Source organism: Acomys minous (assembly GCF_964271855.1).
Source record: "Acomys minous genome assembly, chromosome: 20".
NCBI classification, from domain to species: Eukaryota; Metazoa; Chordata; class Mammalia; order Rodentia; family Muridae; genus Acomys; species Acomys minous.
Window position 1 is genome coordinate 20,634,509 of NC_140502.1, and position 21,704 is coordinate 20,656,212.

Here is a 21,704-nt window from a genome sequence, read left to right on the forward strand (position 1 = left end):
CATTTCCGGAAAGCCTTCCCTGTTCCCTCACACTATACCTGCTCTCCAAGCACACACCCCCCCTCCCCACCTCCTGTTCCTCTACCTCTTTCTCCCACTGACATGAATTGGTCCTGCTGTGTCATGCAAGCCACAAAACTGCATCCCAGGATAGCTGGATCTTCTACTTTACTCGTTTCTGTTTATAGCTTCAGAAGTTTAATGGTTCATCTTCATTCCCCATTCTTGTAGTTTGTTCCCCTGTCTTTTCCTGGTGTCCTTGGGGATTCTGTACAATATTGTTGCAACTTTGGTTATTCCACATTGTTTTTGAGCACCCTTGACCTGTTCCTTCATCAGCCTGGCCATCTTAAGTTAGAGAGCAGGCATTTGAAGGAAGCCCACTCACTTCTGTCCTTGCCTTTTTTTCCCCCAGAAAAGCCATTCCTTAATCAGCAGACGGTTCATTTTGTTTTGTTTTTGAGTCTTGCTGCTTAAACATGTTTGCCTCCTTTCCTAGTTTCCAAGTGAGCTTGTGTGCTGAAGTTATTCCAATCTCCTCCTGCATGTGTGTGCTCCCCAACGCATGGAATTCCTCGAGCTGGGCCTTTGCTGTTACGTGCAATCCTGTACACTTCTTTCTCTCAGCTTCCAAAGCTCCCTGTTCTGTCCCATTACACTCTCTCACTTTGGATCTGAGTGAGGTGAAGCAGATCGTTTTTCATGTCACCTGCAGACAGGTTAGCACCGGGTAGGTCTAGTTTTCTCTGTTCCTTCCAGTCCCTGGGAGGAATCACACCCTTGTGTACATCAGCCAGTACCATCCCCTAAGGAAAAAAAAATCTCCAGATGCTGAGAAGTGCTTTCTTCCTGTTACCCCTCTGCACAGCTACACAGGGCACAGCAGAGACTGAAGTTGACCTTATACCTTTGCTCCTGGGCCCACACTGATTATCCACCAGATAAGGAGAACAAGTTGAAGGCAAAAATAACCAAAATATAAATATGTCTAGGATCAATTCCCAATCCACTGTATTGGTGAGGGAGGGAGCCGCTGCCTGGCCTTGAACAAACAACCCTCATGCACTTGCATCAGAAGTGGCTCTTGAGTGGTCTTTGGGGACCTTGAGATCTGGGCATAATAGTGGCAAATTGACAAAACTCATTAATATAAGTACACACACAAACCATGACAACCAGATTGCAAGGGCCTTACATTTTGTTTCCTGATCCCTATTGGAACTTGGTAAGGAGAGGCAGGAAAATCAGAAGTTGAAGGTTATCCTCAACTAAGAAGCAAGTTCGAAGCCAGGGGAGTAGAGGAACAGGAAGACAAAATATGAAAGAAAGGATTTAAAAAGGAAATAAAATGGAAGAGGAGGAGAAGAAAACTGAGAAAAGCCAAGTATGTAATTCACACATGAAACCTCAGTGAGGAAAGGCTAAGGTAGGAAGGTATAAAATTACAGGCCAGAGCAGAGGGATCATCTCAGAAAACAAAGGGAGAATGAGACGTTATTAGCTCTAAGACACTTAAGGAGGCAATGGCTGCAGATTAACTAGTTTACAGAATAACCAAAGGAGTCTCCTATGCTCCTCACCTGGAGGGCACAGGGAAGGTGTTAGGTCTGTATCCATGGGCTGTACAAGGAATCTGCCCACCTCAGATTCCACAGGGAAAGGACTCAGAGAGCCACAAATTCATTTTTCTGGACTCTTCTCTGGATTGCATCCATAGTTGAGAGCATCTTCAGGCACATGTCAAGAGATGAGTTTCAGAAGCTCACCCAGCAGCCTTCCTCTCAGTGTTCTTTTGCCAATGCATTTTAAACTTTTTTTTTATTATTTATTAATTTTTGCCAATGTGGTTTCAAAGTCCTTTCCTGATTCAGATGTTCACACCATACCAGAGATATGAGAAGTCATTTTACTGCAGGAGTGGTCTCTGGATGAGGTTTATTCCTGATCTTACTGAGGTTGTGTTTGTTTTCTTTTCTTTTGTTTGCTTGGTTTGTTTTGTTTGGGGATGGTCTGATGTATTTTGATGCTAATTACTGCTTGTTGTCTGTGTAACCCACCTTTTGTTTAATAAAAAGCCATCCCACCTGGGCAGGGAAAAGGAGATAGGTGGGGCTAGGAGAGAGGGAGGAATCCTGGGAAGAAGAAGTATTGTCAAAAAAAAAAGAAAGAAAGAAAGAAAGAAAGGAAAAAAAGAAAAGAAAAGAAAGTAGAGAGACATAAAATGAAGAGAGGAAGGCTGTCATAGGTTAGATAGAGGAAAAACATGTGGCCAGCGTGGATGGAGAATCTGGTCCAGATGAAAAACATGAACAAGTATATGGGATTATGGATGGGAGGTAGCTTGATAAAAGTTATTAGAAACAGATGGCATGGGATTGAGACAGGGATCCCATGCCTGAGGCCCTATTATAAAAAGTAGTTTGGAGGATTGACATCTGTCGTGTCCCAGGTTAGCTAAGGCTATTTTAAAATATAACAAGTGTCTGTGTCTTGATTGATTGTTAGCCGGGCCTATAAATAATATGTGTAATTTACAAACAATATTGTTTGTTGAAACTGTGTCCCTACTGTGCAACCTTCTATCCTGGAACTTGCTCTGTGCATGAAGCTGTTGGGGTTTGGTCTGATCTATTTTCATGCTAATTAATAAAAAGCCATTACCTGGGTAGGGCAAAGGGGATAGGTTGCGCCATCATGGGTTAGGTGGAGAAGCACATGGCCAGTGTGGATGGAGGATTCGGCCCAGATGAAGAAAGAACATTAACACGTATTTGGGATTATGGATGGGAGGTAGCTTTATAGAAATTATTAAAAGCAGATGGCATGGCATTGGGGCAGGTATACCATACCTGCTCCACTATGGGAAGTAGTTTAGGGTATTACTATCTGCCCCACCCCATTTTAACTAAGGCTGTTTTAAAATATAATAGGTGTCTGTGTCTTGAATGGTTGCTAGTGGGTTATACTGCCATAATAATAATTATAGGCCTAATCATAAACATTATTAGGTCATACTGGTAAATTAACAACAAAATGTGGCTGTCTAAAAATCACAGATACACCTGCCACTGCCTCCTGAATGCTGGGATCAAAGGCATGCGCCATCATGGCTGGTGCAATGGATTTATTTTTACATTTGTTAACGACACAGCTCGCAATTTAGGAACGCATCCTTGAGCTGGACTCAGGGCTGGGAGCATGGCTCAGCAGTAGAGAATGGGTCTAACACTAGAAAGATCCTGAGTTCAATGTTAACATCTTGAAAAGAAAATTCTTGGGACTGGAGAGAAGGCTCAGTGGTTAAGAGCTCTTGCAGAGGACCCAGGTTGGGTTCCTAGAGACCACAGGGAGTAGATCACAACCGCCTATAAGTCAAGCTCCAAGACGTTACGCCCTCTTCTGCTCTCTGAAGGCTGCATGAAAATTGAATCATTACAAAAAAAAAAAAAAAAGAGGCTTCATTTCTACTGGCATTAGGCAAATTGTACTGACTTTTAGGAACAGAGTTACACTCTGTAGATATGGATGGGAGGTCAGTGTCTTTTTATGATAATTATAGAGCTAAGAATTGAATTATCAAGAAAGAAAGAAAGAAAGAAAGAAAGAAAGAAAGAAAGAAAGAAAGAAAGAAAGAAAGAAAGTGGCCTGAACAATATATTGGTGGTGAAACGACTGAACCAGCAGTCGGTATGATAGAAATTACTCAATCCAAACCACAGACAAGGATAGACTGAAAAAGTATTACCAAACCACAGGTGGTGGCACAGGCCTTTAATCCCAGCTCTCAGAAGGCATGGGGATCCCAGAATTCCAGGCCAGCCTGGTCTGCAGAGGAGTTCCAGGACAGCCAGGGCTAAACACAGAAAACTCTCTGGGAATCCCAAAACAAAACAACAACAAAATATTCATTGTTGTCTTTCATGGCATTTAAGAAGCAAACAAACCACAAAGCAACGCATGGGAGCCAGCTCCCAAACAGCTATTTCCACACACATCGCTCTAGATTAAAACAGTTTTGAAACCTATGAACAGCCTTACTTTCTGGGGATTGTTGTCCCGGAAGAGTACCAGAGGAGCCTCTTCCGCTGAGGCATTCTGGGAAATGTAGTTCTCGAACGAGTGATGGCCTAAGTGACTTCCGGTTCCCGGAAGGACCTCTGGGTGGAAATGGTCCTGGCAAAGTGAGAAGTTGGATCGTCCCACGGCCCTTGGTGTGGGCTCGTGCTCCCAGTGTCTCCCCTCGGGGACCGAGTCTGCGGCCCGGGGAGAAGCGGGGCGGCGGGGGCGGCGGCCGGGTCCTCTCTGCTGGGCTCTGCCTGAGGCGGCGCTGCCCGGAATTCCTGGACCATCTCAGCTGCTTGTGGAGCCCCCGGAGAGTCTAGCTTCCCACGGAGCCTGGAGAGGAGCTGTGGGGACGGAGGCCGGTGCCCTGAAGCATTAACTGGTATGCAACTCTGACGTTTAAATGTGATAAATTTTTGGGGCATTTATTATTTACTTATAGAGGAGGGTTGCCACATCTTATGTAAGGAGGAAGTGAGAAGACGACTTGCATGAAGTGGGTCTCTTCTTCCACGGCTTGGTGGCCGGAGACTCGAACTCAGGCCTTGGGGCTTGCCAACAGTCACCTTTACCCACGGAAACTTCTCACAGGACAAAACTCACTTTTCTTTAGAGAGGGTTTAGGTTTTTACTACTCATTATTGGTGGGAAAAGAGACTTTATGGAGGAGGCTCTTGTATTTAAACCTTTAAGAGCGGGGCGAGGGTGGTTGGGTGAAAGGGAGAGGTTGTGAATTTTACTAATGTGTACAAAAGCAATCAAGTGTAAGACAGCCTTCACAATTAACAAGCCCATCTGAGGGTGGTAGTCAGTTATGACACAGCGTTCATCGGTAGAGTTCAGAGCAGCTTTTTTTGTTTGTTTGTTTTCGAGACAGGGCTTCTCTGTGTAGTCCCGGCTGTCCTGAACTCGCTTTGTAGACCAGGCCGGCCTCGAACTCAAATCAGTCCGCCTGCCTCTGCCTCCAGAGTGTTGGGATTAAAGGCGTGTGCCACCACTCCATGCTGAGTTCAGAGCTTCTTAAAGCTTTGTTTCTTTGTGAAACCCATCACCACAGGCAGCTTTGTGAAGGTGAGGGCGCCCTGCACTCCTGAAAGCTGCCAGAAATAGAGAACGCTGGCTTTCCTAACCCTCTGCTGTGAGTGAGCTGAGGCAAGGACGGCTTGGTAACCTGGAGGCTGACGCTCCCGGTTAACAGGAAGTGGGTAGAAAAGCCAGGTCTGTGCGCACAGACTTGGAATGCCAGCGCTTGGGGCTGATGGGAAGGCTGAGGCAGCCATGTGGACTGACTGTCCTAGCAATGCTCTCATGAAGCCCTTCCTCCCCCCAGCTTGCTTCCCAGAGCCCTGCCTGGTGTCAAAGAGAAGAAGAGAGCAATGACCAAGTCACAGGTAAGTCGGTGGCTTCCCCCACTCCCCCCAGTGCTAGGGACTGAAAACAGGAGCCTGCATGCTGGGCAAGCGCTGTGCAGCTGAGCCACACTGACCTGCGTGACCGTGTGAGGGGGTGTGGGTGAGAAGTCAGGTTTGGTAGGAGGAGGGAGGAGAGAGGTTAGTGGGGGACATGTGCTCAAAGTACATTGCAGACATGAAAATGAAAAGGGTAAATGAATTTTGAGATAGAGAAAGTGAGCTGCAGAGAGGGCTCAGTAGTTAGAAGCAGTGGCTCAGTTTGGTTCCCATCACCCACTCCTGATAGCTTACAAATTGCCTATAACTCTGGAGGACCCAGCACCCTTTTGAGGCCTCCCAGGGCACCTGGACACACATGTGCATACGGACACAGAGCATACACAAACATTAAAAAAAAAAAAATAAAGTTTAAGTTCACTTACATCTGAAAAGTGACATCATTTTTCATAATTGGCCTTGTATTTTACAAATAATTTTGATTTCTTTAAGCAGAAATGGTTTTTCATTTTCTTTTAATTTTAAAGTTGTATATTATTATTATTATAGTGTGAGGGCGTTGGTTATGAGCGTGCCAAGGCACGCATGTAGACGTCAGAGGAGAGCTATTTGGAAGTCACTTTTTCTCTTGAACCTTGCCAAAGCAGGGTCTCCTTTTTCTAGGACTCTGTGGAGACAGTCAGATCCCTGGCGCTCGCTGGCAGCCATCCTAGACTACTGGGCAAGTTGCAGGCCGCTGAGAGACCCTGTCTCAAAAAATAACAAACACAAACTGGTGACCAGCACTTGAGGAAGTAGATGAGAAGATGCCCTCTAGCCTCTACATGCATGCGCACCCTCATCTACATAGGAACACTCACATGCATGTGTACACATGTACGCACGTAGCACAGAAGACTGTTTGACCTTCATTTCCTGCATTTGGCATCCTGAGCATTCTTTTCCTGAGCAACCAGGGAGGGTCTGGCTGCTGCCGTCTGCACGGCCTCTGAGATTGACACAACGTGAGTGACGGAGAATAAGGAAAGAGCAGACACGCAGACACACGTACACACAAGCTGGGATCAAATGAGGTGTGCAGTCTGACATTGAAATACCAGGATCCCGGAAACTCTGTGCACTGAGCACCCAGGAGGCACGAGTCAGTAAATTTAGCATGAATACTGATGCAAAGGGCACATTGGACGTGGTGGTCAGCCAAGCTCTCCAGCTACCCAGGATGGTCAGTTCCAGGGAGTAAATGCTTGGTTTGCTAATAACAGTGCGATTTTCCCCAGTTTATGTGTAGGTAGTGAGTATCCCTGATGCTCTGAGTTCTGGCCTAAACTGGACACTTTAAAAAAAAAATCTTGGGTGCTTTGGTAAGTGATTAAAAATAGCAGTTTTTCTGAAGCTTTCACTTAATTCATGTTCCACATTCGTGCTGTGTATGTGGACGGTGCGTTCTAAAGTATATGAATGTAAGGCATCCTTTCAGGAGCACTGTGTGGTCATGAGTAGTGATGATAGTGTTGTTGGGCATATATTGGCTGCTTAGTTTATATCAGACAGTGTCCTAGGTCCTTTCTCATTTAATCCCATTCAAGGACATTGTGATGTAGGCAGTGTTATACGGATGGGGAAACTTGAGGCACTGAGAAATTTCCCCAGCTCGTCAGTCCAGAACCTTGAAGTGTGTAACAAGGTTCTTACACTTTGCAGAGCCTGCGCTTGCACCCGTAACCCTGAACCCCATGCTATTGGCCGAGGTGTGTTCCTGAGAACTAGCAATGAGCTGCATGTTGTCTGTTCCAGAAGGTTCCTGAAGGCCTGTGTCTTAGATGGGGTTTCATTTTTCTTTCCAATCCCTCCTCCCCATCACCAGTTTCTCTATGTGTTCCTGCTGGTCCTGGAACTCATGCTGTAGCCCTGTCTTGCCTGGACTCAGAGGTCTTCCCTCCTCTGCCTGCTGAGTGCTGGGATTAAAGCCTTGCGCCACCATGGCCTCCCTAGTTAGGGTTTCTATCGATGCAACAAAACACCTTGACCAAAACACAAGCTGGGGAGGAAAGAGTTTATTTGGCGTACACTTCCATATTGCTGTGCATCACTGAAGGAAGTCAGGACAGGAACACAGACAGACAGGAATCTGGAGGCAGGAACTGATGCAGTGTGAATGGACGGGTGCTGTTTACTGGCTTGCTGGCCACGTCTTGCTCATTTGCTTTGTTACAGAATCCAGGACCATTAGGTCAGGGATGTGTAAACCTACAGTGGATGTGCCCTGACCCATTTACCTGATACCTCTGGACACACAAGCTTTTCACAAATTGAGGGACTTTTGGATTTGGGAACATTTGCGTAGACACTAGTAATAAAATATTCCGAATCTGAGGTCCATTGTGATCTACATCGCCAAACATTTTCAATGGTGTCATCACTCGTAAAATAGATTTTTGGACATCTCTGCTTTGGGGATGAAGGTGAACCTGAACTGTTGAGGAGTGATTTGATGTTAATTACTGTTTGTTGTCTGTGTGACCCACCTTTTGTTTAATAAAAAGCCTGGGCAGGGCAAAGGAGATAGGTGAGGCTTAGAGAGAGAGGAATTCTGGGAAGAAGAAAGACCCCCATGAGAAGAAAGGAGAGAGGAAGGCCGCCATGGGTTAGCTGGAGGAAAAGCACATGGCCGGCAGCGTGTATGGAGAATCCAGCCCAGATGAAGAACATTAACAAATATTTGGGATTATGGATGGGAGGTAGGTTCATAGAAGTTATTGGAAGCAGATGGCATGGGATTGAGGCAGGGATCCCATGCCTGCCACACTATGGAAAGTAGTTTAGAGGATTGATATCTGCCCTGTCCTAGGTTAACTAAGGCTATTTTAAAATATAATAAGTGTCTGTGTCTTGATTGATCGCTAGCCAGGCCTACAGATAATTTAAAAAACAATACCAAACTTTACTGCCTGGAGGAGTTGGGCGTTGTCACCTGTCCCCAGTACAAGGTCAGCATGTTACTCCTCACTTGTTGCTCGGTAACTTTGACCTCTGTGACTTCCCAGTAAACAGCTATGGATCTAGTGACCCAGTTATACAAGAGACAACGAATTCCTTGCAACAGTGTTTTCTATTTTTGTCCCTTACCCACTCTGTATCCATGGAAATGGGTAAATGTGTGTACTGGGTGGTGTGTGTGTCAACTTGACTCAAACTAGAGTCATCAGAGAATAAGGACCCTCGGTTGAGACAGTGTCTCCATAAGGTCTAGCTATAAGGTGTTTTCTCAATTACTGATCGGTGTGGGAGGACCCAGCCCACTGTGGGTGGTGTCATCCTTGGGCTGATGGTCCTGGGTTCTATTAGAAAGCGAGATGAGCAAGGCATGAAGAGCAAGACAGTGGCCTCTACATCAGCTCCTGCCTCCTATGTTCAAGCCATGTTTGAGTTCCTGTCCTGATTTCCTTCATAATGAACAGGAATATGGAAGTGAAAGCCAAAGAAAACCTTTCCTCCCCACCTTGCACTTTGGTCATGGTGTTTTGCTCCAGCAGTAGAAACCCTAAATAACACAATAGGCGCTGTGTAAACAATTGTTCAGGTCTTGGTGACATTGGGTATGAAACTCAGGTGGCATGTGTTTGCTGTCACAGGAGGCAGTGACGTTCAGGGATGTGGCCGTGGTCTTCAGCGAGGAGGAGCTGGGGCTGCTGGATGCTGCCCAGAGGAAGCTGTACCATGACGTGATGCTGGAGAACTTCAGGAACCTTCTGTCAGTGGGTGAGGATGGCACCTTGTGTCCCTTGACAATGTCAGAAGTTCACATGTGGTGTCTTGGTTACACTCCACTGCTTTCCTTGTAGGTTTATTTATTGTGTATTTTATGTACATGTTTTGTGTGCATGTACGTCTGTGCACCACATTCATTCTTGGTGTCCACAGAGGGGAGAAGAGGGCATCAGATCCCTTGGAACTGGAGTAGCAGATGGTTGTGAGCCAGCGTGTGGGGGCTGCAGACCAAACCTGTGGAGGAGCAGCCAGTGCTCTGCATCACTGATTCATCTTTCCAGCCTCCACTTTATTTTTTTTTAAGACTTCATTTTACACATTCATGCTGTGCTTTAAAGATAGATTCATTTATTCATGTATACAGTGTTTTGCTTACGTGTATGTCTACACACCGGAGAGAGCACCAGATCTCATTATAGATGGTTGTGAGCCACCATGTGGTTGCTGGGAATTGAACTCAGGACCTTTGGAAGAGCGGGCAGTGCTCTTACCCTCTGAGCCATCTCTCCAGCCCCATGCTGTGCTTTAAATAAAAACTTAAGAGCATTTCTTTGTGAGTGTGAGAATGTGTGGGTGTGGGTGTGGGTCTGTGTGGGTGCCCATGGCAGGAGGAGGGGGCGTTCTTACTTAATTCCATGACCATGGCAGCTCTTATGAAGGAAAGCATTTAACTGGGGCTCGTTCACTCTGTCTGAGCTTTAGTCCATTATCATCACGGTGGGAACATGGCAGCATGCAGCAGACGTGGTCGCAGACAATTTCAATCCAGATCTGCAGACAGCAGGAAGAGAGAGACACTGGGCCTGGCTTGAGTATTTGAAACTCCAAAGACCAAGCCCAGTGACACACTTCCTTCAACAAGCCACACCTCCTGATCCCTGTCAAGCCTTGCCACTGCCTGTGGACCGAACATTCAGACACATGAGCCTGGTGGGGCCTCTTCCCATTCAGTATCCCACACCCAGGCCCCCATAGCTTGTAGCCACGTCAGAGTGCTAAACGCATGCAGTCCATCCACGGAAGTCTCTACTCTCCATCACAGTCTCACTCTGAGTCTCTTCTGAGACTTACACTATATCTGAACTCTAACCACTGCAAAATCAAAATCAAAACCAGATCACATACAACGGCACAGAACAAACAATTTAAAAAGGGAAGAAGGGGAGCACAGTGAGGAACTACTGAACAAAAACCAAAAGAACAAACTCCAAAGTCTACGTCTCCTTGTCTGATGTTAAAGTGCTCCTTTCAGCTTTGACCACAACGCACTTCTTTCTCCCGGTCTGGTTCAATCCCTGTTTCCAGATTTGCTTGGCAAGTATCCCATAGCTCTGACATCTGTAGCCTCTGTGGTCTATCCAAAACAATCAAGCTTCACAAAACGGATACTTTGGGCCTCCATGCAAGGACACCCCTGCCTCATGTCTGTCCTCCTTGTCTTTCTTAGCTGCAGGGAGTTTCCACAATCTCTTAAGTCCTTGACCCCAGAAAGTTAAGTGCATCTGCAGGAAGCCCAGCACTGCTGGTACTCTTGTGTGGGGTGCATCCTTCCCTCATCACCAGAGTCGCATTGTGCTGCTCCCCATCTTAGACTGTTGGTCTGATGCTATACCCAGGAAAATCAAATTGTTTTCATTTTTTTTTGTTTCGTGTCAAGGTCTTGCTGTGTAGTCCAGGTTACCCTGAAATTTTTGACCCTCCTCCCTCAGCTCCCCAAGTACTAGAGTAACCAGTTTGGTTGACTGTGCCCAGCAAACATATCAGGATCAGGCAGACCCTGTTTTCTCTTTTCCCTCCAGTCCCAGAGGAAGAGCCACACCCATGTATTCTTCAGGCCACACCCTCCCTCAAGTAAAAAATGTCCAGATACTGAGAAGTGCTTCCTTCTCCTTCTCAGTCTGCTCAGCTACGCAGGGAGCCATGAGGCAGATACTCAGCAAAGGCTGAGTCCAACCTCAAGACTTCACTCCTGGGCTGACAACAGACTTTCTGCCAGGCTCAACTGTGGCTTGCTTTTGAGTGCTCACTCTTTGTTCCTCAGAGTTCTAGGACATTCATGTTTGATGCTGGTCTCCAGTTCAGGTTGCTAAGAGAACTGAGGACTCGGACCTTCCATGTCCCCATCCTTCCTCATATCACCTTCTGTTCTCTATTTCTCCAGGAGGCCTAAGTCCAGACAAGATGGAGACTGTCCATGCACCAGAATTTAGGTGTCCTTCACCGGGATCACTTTCATCCTGGCCAGTGACAAGCCATGATGTCATCAAACTGGCCAGAACTCCAGATGCTGTAATAAACACTCAAGGAAAGGGTCCTCACTGCCAGGAGCAGTGCCACTCTTTCTGCCACGGGGCTGGAGAAGAGCATCACTGGGCCTTCGTGGATGGCAGCTGTTTTGAGAATCTCAAAGGCCACCATTCCAGCATTACTGAAAATAAGGAATTTCTGTCTGGAAGAGCTCAGAGTTCACGGAGTAAAACACATCTTACTGATAGATGGAACCTTCAGCAGCACTGTGCACAGACTCTGGTGAATAACAAGCCACAACTGTTGGCTCCAGGAGTTGACATTCTGGGTTGCATTTCCCACCACGACAACCGTAAGCTGCATAAAATAAGCAAAGCCCACAGCGCCACTGACGGTGGAAACGTTATCATTCCTGAATCACCTCTCACCCAGCATCATGTTTATACAGAATGGAAGGCCTCCCAGCGCAGCAAGGGCCAAGACACCTTCATTGACAGCCCCAGTCTGGAACTCCATCAGCAGGTCCTCTTAGACAATGAGTCCCCTGTGCCTAGTACACATGAGATCACCGGACATAGCTCCAGTGTCCCCATTCAACAAAGTGCTCATCCAGGAAAAAAACAATACCGGTCCCCTGTTTGTGGGAAGAGCTTTAACCAGAGCTCACAACTGTATGCTCACCTGCCCACCCATACAGGTGAAAAGCCCTATAAGTGTGACACCTGTGGGAAAGGCTACCGACGCAGGTCAGATCTCAACATCCACTGCCGAGTGCACACCGGAGAGAAGCCTTACAAGTGTGAGGTGTGTGGGAAGGGCTTCACACGGAGCGGACACCTCACGATCCATGAGAGAACTCACACAGGAGAGAAGCCGTATACATGCGGAGACTGTGGCAAAAGTTTCAGGTGTGGCTGGAGCCTTCGCACCCACCAGCGAGTCCACACTAAGGAGAAGCCATACGAGTGCAAAGAGTGTGGGAAGTGCTTCACCTCCAATTACAACTTCCACAGCCATCAGTGGGTCCACACAGGAGAGAAGCCATATAAATGTGAGGAGTGCGGGAAGGGTTTCAGTTCAGGCTCAATCTTCCATAGGCACCAGCGGGTCCATACAGGAGAGAAGCCATTTCGCTGCAGTGTGTGTGGGAAGGGTTTCAGTCAGAGGTCGACTTTTCAAGATCATCAAAGAGTTCACACCAGGGAAAAACCATACAGATGTGATGTGTGTGGGAAGCGTTTCACCTGGAGAGTCAGCCGTCACAGCCACCAATGTGTCCACACAGGAGAGAAACCCTATAAATGCGAGGAGTGTGGGAAAGGCTTCAGCAGTGCCTTAGGTCTGCAATTTCATCAGAACATCCACACTGGTGAGAGGCCATTCAAATGCAATGTGTGCGAGAAGCAATTCAGACTGGCTTCAACTCTGCATTCCCACCTGAGGGTGCACACGGGGGAGAAGCCCTACAAATGTGACACGTGTGGGAAAGCCTTCACCCGTAGGTCCTATGTCCAAGTCCATCAGAAAAGTCACACCAGGTAGAAACCATTCAAGTGAGAAGTGTGGGGAAGAATTCAGCTGGAGCACAGCACTTAGCACTCACAGGAGGGTTCACACAAGACAGGAACCATACATGTGTCAGCAGCGTGGGAAAGGCTTCAGTCAGGCCTCATACTTGCTCAGGCACCACGTGGTCCACACTGGGTAAAGGCATGTGCTGTGAGGGCTTCAGTCAGAGGTCACATCTTGTCAACCACCAAAGAGTCTATACTGCAGGGAATCTGTTTGTTCTGGTGTCAGGTGGTCTCCATGCTGCTTAATTTTAAATGCTACCCCAACCCTGAAGTTTGGGAGACATTGCCGGGAATATATTTGAGTTATATTGCCCTCAACTCTTAATTCTACTGGACTCATTATGCAAAGGGAGGATAGTATTTTAGAAAGGATTCTTAGCATACAATTTAAAAAAAATAAAGACATATATAAAAGGTTTGTGATTTATTTATAAGAGGAATAATTTTCCATTTTAAGGGAAAAAAATCCAACAGGAATCCTAGGTATTTTGTTATGGGTGATCAATGATGATTTGCAAAGAGTTTGTAGCAGCTATTTGGGAAAAATTAACAGCAAATATCCTAAAAGAAAACATCATTAGTCATGCCTTCACAACAGAAGACAAGAAATGTGTTACACCGGCAGAGATGTTTTGTATTTATTTCAACAGGATAAAATAAACAATGGATTGCATCCAAATCTATAAAAATTGAATTTGTCCTTGATTGCTGCTATTACAAGCTGCTTATGATAATTAAGAAATGCAAATTAATCAAATTCTTGATCATGTTTACTAACATGATCTAGTTAATTACGGAAAGGAGTTGTCAAAGTTGAACATAAAGTAAATAAGTAAAACCAAATAATATTTGCCTATTCAGATACACTGTAGATAGATAGTTGGTCTTCAAAAACTCAGCGATCTACAAAATACTGGCATCGAAAGATGTTTTACTTGTAAAAGTCTTTTCTGGCAGAAGACTTGTCACTTCTTGGCAGCACACCCATTCCAATGCAAAGAAGATGATTTATACTGAAGAACCTCCATTGAAGAGTGTGCTTCAAAAGTGCAAAGTAAGCTACTGGGCAAGAAAAGTGCCCATGCTTCAGCTGTAGACACAATGTCCAAACTGGGCCACCTGGAGGCAGAGAAGTCGACTGTCGAGCTTTGCTAGAACAATGTTGGCAAGTTGTTTATTATTCTGGCTTCACAAAAAGTTATTTACTGGGCCAGAGGCCTGATCTCATCAAGATAGGATAGATAGTACTGTCACCGAAGTTTGACTGGACATAATGAATGTATTCCTTAACTAATAGTTCTCACAATTGTTTGATAATTGTCCTTATTGTATGTAGTTTCTTGTTATAAGAAAATGCTTTTTCTTAAGGCAAAGGGCAGGGGTGAGATGTTGGAGGATGGGCTTGTGCACTGTGTATTCATATACTGATTTCTGTGCCCCAAGATCTCGTTACAGTCCAGACAGGGGCATTGTCATGAATATTGAGGAATCTCCTGTTATTGATGTGGGTTAAGAATTCTTCCCAGCTATCTCTGATTGTTTTATAAAAAGAGGAAGAGCCAATGACCAACAGATCCAAGCCATGAATCCAAGAGAGGAGGGAAAAAAGGACACAAGACAAGCGAAGAAGGAGGAGGAGGAGGAGGAGGAGGAAGAAGAAGAAGAAGAAGAAGAAGAGGTTGAGCATGAAAAGGAGTCTCCAAGGGTGTTCTCTTTCAGTGGTGGTTTTATGCATGCGTGTTTCAATTTCTTGCCCAGTTAACAGCCATATAATTGAGACTGGACTATTACATTTGTTTAACACACTTTACGGCACAATCCCATGCAGTATTATGTGTAGGCTTTGAGCTGTTTTCAAACCTACTCTATTTGGGATTCTTTCATGCTTACACCTCCCTTCCAACCCACCTACACTAGATAGAGAAAAGAGGTTAATAAGAACAGGAGAAGTAGCTTTTTTTTTTTTTTGACTCAGTTCTTGGTGCAATTCCACTGGCATAGTCAGCAGGATTCCAGCACCAATTAAACACCAAACCAGCAATTCAGCAAAGGTGACTGCAACCATAGCTACTGGAACCCAGAGCAGCAACTGGAATCCAGAACGTAGAAGTATTCGCTGGAGCAGTTCTCTGTAGGAGCATCTGGAAGTGAAGTGAACGGTCAAGACCAAAAAGCCCTGCCTCTTGGGCTCGTATGTATCGTCTCAGAGTCCATACGAGGATGTTTGTCAGTTATCAAAGACCATGCCCCAACAAGAGGCAGTTCCTTTTTCAGTGGACAAACATCACCTGTTCTTTCACAAGTCTGTTTTCAGCAGAAAAACACCACACAGCCTTACACAAGTCTTTCACATCCCACACTTGGGATCAAAACAAAAACATGTTTACATCCACTACAATTATTCTTTTGTAAACCTAAGCTGGTCTGGCTCCCTCTTGGCCAAAACCTCTGAGCTACTTTCCAATTTATCACACTTTCTGTTCCAGCTGCTTCCCCCACACACACACCATGCGGCTCCTGGACTTCTGCCCGTGACTGAATTTCCTACTGCCCCTCGCTCTCCCATCCCTCCCCCCTCTCTCTCCTCCCCAGACTTCCAGATAGTCCAACTCTATTCTCTTCCCTGCTCAACCATTGACAATTAAGCTGTTATATTGATATACCAGGGAACAATGGGGAAGCAGTGTTTAGACAGGAAAAATCTCAGAACAAAAATTTAATCCAGGTATTAGGACGACAGAAATCAACATTTGAATCCTTAGACACACACAGACACACACACACACACATTGTTTTTTTGAGACCCGGTTTCTCTGTGTCTCCTTGGCTGTCCTAGACTCACTTTGTAGACCAGGCTGGCCTCGAACTCATATCAACCTGCCTTTGCCTCCTGAGTGCTGGGATTAAAGGCATGCACCACCACACCGGCTGTAATGTGTATTTTTAAAATCTATTTTATTAGGGTTCTTATGCCTCTACCCACCCCTATCCAATCTTATCCAACCTATTACTTTCAAAATCCTAATATTAGGTAGGAGACATTAGTGGGTCTCATAGATACTTCCTACTGGTTAGGGCCCACGGGTTCCTTGTGCAAGTCCAGTCTTCACTTCAGGATATCTCTACATTCTTCCCATCAAACTTGATCAACAGTAACCAGAAAGGGCATGGGAGAGGAGCAGCCTCCGCCTTTTTGGAGCCCCTCACCCCCTGATCTCTCCCAGCTCTGGTGTTTATAATACCTTCTCAGAAATTTTAGGATTAAATTATCTACATCTGTTATTGATCAGGCTCCCGCCAGATCACAAGACAATCATAGATTAAACACAAGACAACTGTGGACAAGTTAAAGCAGCCCCAAACATCTGAGTTTAAAACAAAAACATGTTTACATAGCATAACTGAGTTTTGAAAGAAACCAAAACATCCGCTTCATTCCCCCCTTTATTCTAAAATAATGGCCTTTTCTCTAATTTTTTTTTTTTTTTTTTTTTTGGTTTTTCCAGACAGGGTCTCTCTGTGTTAGCCTTGGCTGTCCTGGACTCACTCTGTAGACCAGGCTGATCTCGAACTCACAGCGATTCACCCGCCTCTGCCTCCCGAGCGCTGGGATTAAAGGCATGCACCACCACGCCCCGCTCTAATGTTAATAAACTCTATACAATAAGAATAACTTTGAGAATTATCAGGTAGGAATTACATTTACAATGTTCACTCCATTTGCATTTGACGGCTTTGGAAAAAGTTTCCAATCTCTGTCCTATCCCAGTGAGTCCAAAGTTCTGTACAAAATCATTTTCTTCTAACTTGAATTTTTCAACATAGAAGCACCTTTGTAGTCCTAAAACATTTTCTTAGGCACCAACTTAAGCTTAAACTTTCGTTTTTAGTGTTGATAAGGGAAGCTTTAAGACTATAAACATTAGTCTTCAACCCCATCAGAGACCTAGGAAGGATAAATATTACCCAAGAAAACTGAAAGTACAGAACAAACAGCTTTTAAATCTATAGAAACGACAGAGGATGCTGGCTAACCAGACAGTCACCAGAGGTTTTCTGTCTTCTTGGGGCATCTAATCTTCAGCTGGACACATGCATGGGAAGCTATATGGAACATGCTTATAGAATCAGTTAATTTTCTGTATGACTAAGAGTATCATCAACATAAAGTTCGTATGTACATGTTGGCTCTGTTTCTTAACAATTAAACTTTATTATACAACCTAACTAGCTTACACAAAAGGGGGAAAAGTGGTTAAAATGAAACAAGAGTGAACCTTCCGGTATCCGTTCCACCGGACGGGTCCCTTGATTTCTCTGGCCTGTGCACTGGTCCAGTCTGTTCCCTGATCCTCTTCCCGATCCACGTGCACTCAAGCCCGGTCTGAACCTGCTGCTCCTCTCTGTCCTCTCTGCCTACCTGTTTGTCATGTGCAAGGGGCAGTCTCCCTCTCCTATTGAGGGTCGATTAGAAGCACAGTAGTCCAGGTGGAGTCCCCAGGTCTCCTTCCTGAATTCCAGGCCCAGGATGGCTCCACCCAGTCTATCTCAAGGTTAATCTCAGGGAGTATCCGTGGTGTGTCCAAGGGCAAAGCCCGCCAAGACTGCTTTCACCTGTGACAAAGCTTACAATCCTCCCATGTACATAATAATCTTAAAAGATTTTTGAGGTAATATTTATACATTGAAAAAGTTAGAGGTTCAAATGAAAACCAAAAGATTATGAGATCTGTGGCAATAAAAGAATCCCTTTGTTTGTTTTTTGCATTCCTCTGTCCTTTACCAGGTGGGTTTTCCAATATGGATGGAGATATTGGATTTTTCTTTAACATGCATGGGTTTATAGAAAGAGCCACGCTCCAACCCCAAGGACAGCTTTAATTCTTAATTGATTTGGAACCGCATTAAGACCATTTACCACTTACGTTGTTAGAAGGCAGTAAAGATAGAAGTGTGTGATACCACTTGGCAAATTTACTCCTTGATACTTTTCTTTTGATGAGCCATCCTTTTTCTTCAGATGTTTCATTCATCCAGTGATCTGTGGATTCTTTGGATAGATGTTTTCATTCTCCATGAAAGATTAAAACAAACCCTGACTCAACCCTAACTCTGGGGGCTTCTTTATTTCTTTTTTCCTTTTTCTTTCTTCCTTTTTTTAGGGGGAGGGTTTGTTTTTTAGGTCAGGCTATATGTTTCCTAGGGCAAAATGTTTTGGTTTTTTTTTTTTTTTGACAATAAACAAGTATTATCTTTAAGTTGAAATTAATGAAAATTCTTTTTAGAAAAATTAAATCTAAATACAACTTTAAGTGTATTTATTTTTAAGTAAAAAAAGTACATTCACTTTGAATTTGAGGCTGCCTTTTGCATTAAGCTTTTTAATTTAAATCACTGTAATCCTTATGAGCCTGTCTCTACCTCTCAAGTACTGAGACCAAAGGTTTGTGCCTTCCCAGTGCTAGAATTAAAGGTGTGAACCACCACACCTGGACACAAGTTTTTCTGTACTTAAAATTTGGTCTGTGTCAGTCTGGCCTTGAACTCAGAGATCTGCATGCTACTATCTCTTGAGTGTTCAGGTTAAACGTTTATGTCTCCCAAATGATGGAATTAATATTGTCAACTGTCATCATTGCAATGGAAATTTTAGTTCCGTTGCAAATTCAGTTATGTTATGTAAATGTTTTTATTGAACTCTTTAAATCCTTTGAATTTACTTAAACAATTTAGATCTCCTGTGTTTTTAATTCCAAACAACAAAAAATATTTTTATTTTAGAAAATACTCATAAACTGATGTTCAAGATGGTGTGGGCCATGTGACAGTGTACAGTCTAATATCTAACATAGAATAAAGACACATGCTTCAAGAAAACCCATTTTCATCACACACTGGCAAAGCAAGTGTTCCTTGGTCTCTGATCATTTATAGCAGTTTTCCACTGTATTCATTTTGTGGTCTTTCTTGAATGTTTTGTTTTACCTATTAAAGCTGTTCTGTCCTTGGTTATATCCAGAGCAGTGTTGTTTTTCACAACAGCCATTAAATCTTTTAATTGCTCTGTGGATGGGTTTCTCCTACACAGGGAAAGACTTAATCAAATTTGACGTTAGGGTAGGCGAGAGGCCCCCCTCAGTTGCTCCCTGATGGGAAAGGGTTACCTTGCCTATCCTTTGCTGATCTGTATTCATTAGTCCAACACCTGCCCTTGCCATACCTTCTGCACACTCTGGAAGGCTGAGCCCTTCTTTTTGGATCATCTCTAGAAAAACCACGATTTTCAGGAATATTTTGCCTACAGCCACTTTTCACATGTCCTTCCTTACCACAATGAAGAGTTCTGCCATTTTGATCCTGCCTAAGACTTTTAGAAATTGCTTCTGCTATCAGGTGAGCATCATATACTGAGATTCAATATCAGAATTTCTAATCCATTCCTCTATTGATGCTGGTCTTGCTTTTAAAGGTCTATTCACTCTGAATTAGCATTTTCAAAATCCAAAGATTCAATTAGTATTTTTTTCCTAACTACTGAGTCAATCATTGAAAAAAAAATCAGTGAAGGTTTCTTTAGGGCCTTATATAATTTTAGTAAATCATTTGGCCCTCTTTCTTGATCCTTCAAGAACCCCCACCCCACCCCCCGCTGAGAAATTGAGCCCATTCTTCATAGACTGAGCATGGAATGAGTAACTGGGAAAAAAAAAAACAACAACAGACTTCAAACTTACCCGCAGAGTCCCACAGACTCAGACCTCTTTCTTGATTTTTCAGCCCTATCCCCCAAGCACTTAAAGTGTCTTGACAACAGAGTGCCATGTAGGATCTTCAAAGGCAAGTTGCCTACATTTATCAGCATATTAGCCTTTACCTACCAGTTGGTCCTGGGAAATATCAGCACCTCTGACCTGATAATCATTGTTCTATGGCTTTCCATTTCTCTTTCCACCATGACTGCCAATGTTAACAAGGACCAGGTTCCAACATTCCTGTGGCCAAATCTTTCTACTCTTGGGGGGATTAATCCTGTTCTGAGTCACCCATGAATTTAGAATCTGCTTCACATAGGATGAATGCGTATCACGGGAGACAACTGTTTTCTTTAAATTGCCTCAAATCTAATATATTTATAAAATTTCATTTAATTTTATTATAACCTTGGGGGTACTTATCATCTCCTGGCATGTGTTGTATAGCAACTAGATAAACATTACATTGGTTTTGTAACAATCTTAGCCTGCGCCATTTCAGTTTCATTATGCGTGATATGGTGGGATCTTTATTAAAATCCTATGCCAGTGTCTGAAAAGTTTTCTTTCTTCTTCTCATTTATAGGTTTTCCCTAAGCTTGCCTAAATTCCTCTGTCTGTGTCTGAGTATTTTTCTTTTTCTCATTTATAATTCTAATTTTCCTTCTAAAGCATGGATCTTATCAATTCACTTCTTTAAGCAAGTCAAGACAGCCATTATGGGTATTAAGAATAAAGTATAAAATATCAAAATGATAATACTCTTAATTTGTATTGGTAGAATTTCATCTGAGCCATTTTGCTTTTCATTTTCTGCTACTTTTTTCGAAGCCATTTAGAGTTGCACTATATACAGTTATAAACCCACTTATTATGGTACTTCCATCCTTAACTCTCTCCTTGAGTACTTCCCAGGTGACTTACCAAAGCTGATGGCTTCTCCTTTTGTCTTCATCTGGGGTGATCTCCCTGTTGTGGGGTCACACCACTCATTGGGGAGCCAGGCTAGCCTTGAACTCAGAGATCCATCTGCCTCTGCCTCCTGAAGTGCTGGCCACCACCCAACTGGAAGATCAACTATTCACAAATGTCAGAAATCCCAGATGAAAGGAAATTTCCTCTATAAATGTAGTCACCGATTACAACAGTTGCAAAGTTTCCAGCCTCTAGATATGACATGGCAGGGAAATCTCACCATCCGTCCAGGCATATGCAGAGAGCACACAGAAAGGGCTTTAACGAAAGTGGGTGATTGGCAGAACCTGTGTTGACTGAAGCACCACTTCCTCACAGGAAGCTTCCCTCTGTATCTGCAGTGCAGAGGTGCTCAAACCTTAGGGCCCAGCCACTCCTCAAGGAAGTGGAGATAGGCCTTGTAAGTAGGATTCATATTTTAAAGTACACACCAACCAATGCCCTGCATTCATATTGATTTATATTGCTCAGTAAAATTGTAAGGCACCTTCAAACAACATCCTGGAGCCAGGGGCTTTCCTCTCACATCTGCAGTGTGCAAGCTGGCCTAATAGCCACGTTGCTTTGTACAGCATACCAATTCCATTCTGGAGGCTTTTTAGAATTGTACTTATTAGACAAAAAAAAAATCAATGCTTTGTTTTTGTAACCTGTATTTATCAGTCCACTGAAACATATGTGATGGAAACTGGAGTCCCAAATTCATTGAGGACAAGGTTTTTACTGTAACCAATGAAAGACCCCACTTCTAAATGTTGTTTAGTCAAGGCTTGCTATTTTGTAAATGATTCTATTTTGTAAGGCTTGTACAATGGTTAAGGGAGGTCACCTGAAAGGCTCAGTCAGACTGGAAAAATACCACCATGTCACAAGGCTCGCAGACGTCACAAGGTTCATGGTCACCCACCATTTCACAA

The 21,704-nt window shown here is 44.1% G+C and overlaps 2 protein-coding genes across 11 annotated transcripts in view; one reads left to right on the forward strand and one right to left on the reverse strand.

Annotated features, from left to right (window-relative positions):
• LOC311591567 (uncharacterized protein) overlaps nucleotides 1–21,704 on the reverse strand; it is a 180,413-nt gene that overhangs the window by 105,616 nt on the left and 53,093 nt on the right. The gene's annotated exons all lie outside the window — the stretch shown is intronic.
• Nucleotides 1–21,704, forward strand: part of LOC311591569 (uncharacterized protein) — a 234,599-nt gene that overhangs the window by 70,494 nt on the left and 142,401 nt on the right. For 2 of the 9 annotated variants that reach the window (XM_084771343.1, XM_084771317.1), the window contains exon 3: nucleotides 9,104–9,230. The exons of 1 other annotated variant lie outside the window; for it this stretch is intronic. In XM_084771343.1, the coding sequence (XP_084627469.1) occupies nucleotides 9,104–9,230 (127 nt within the window). Of the gene's footprint in view, nucleotides 1–4,133; nucleotides 4,445–5,392; nucleotides 5,454–9,103; nucleotides 9,231–11,400; nucleotides 13,740–21,704 lie in introns of those variants that run through there. 6 more of the 9 variants (XM_084771337.1, XM_084771344.1, XM_084771307.1 and 3 more) reach the window with 6 other exon arrangements.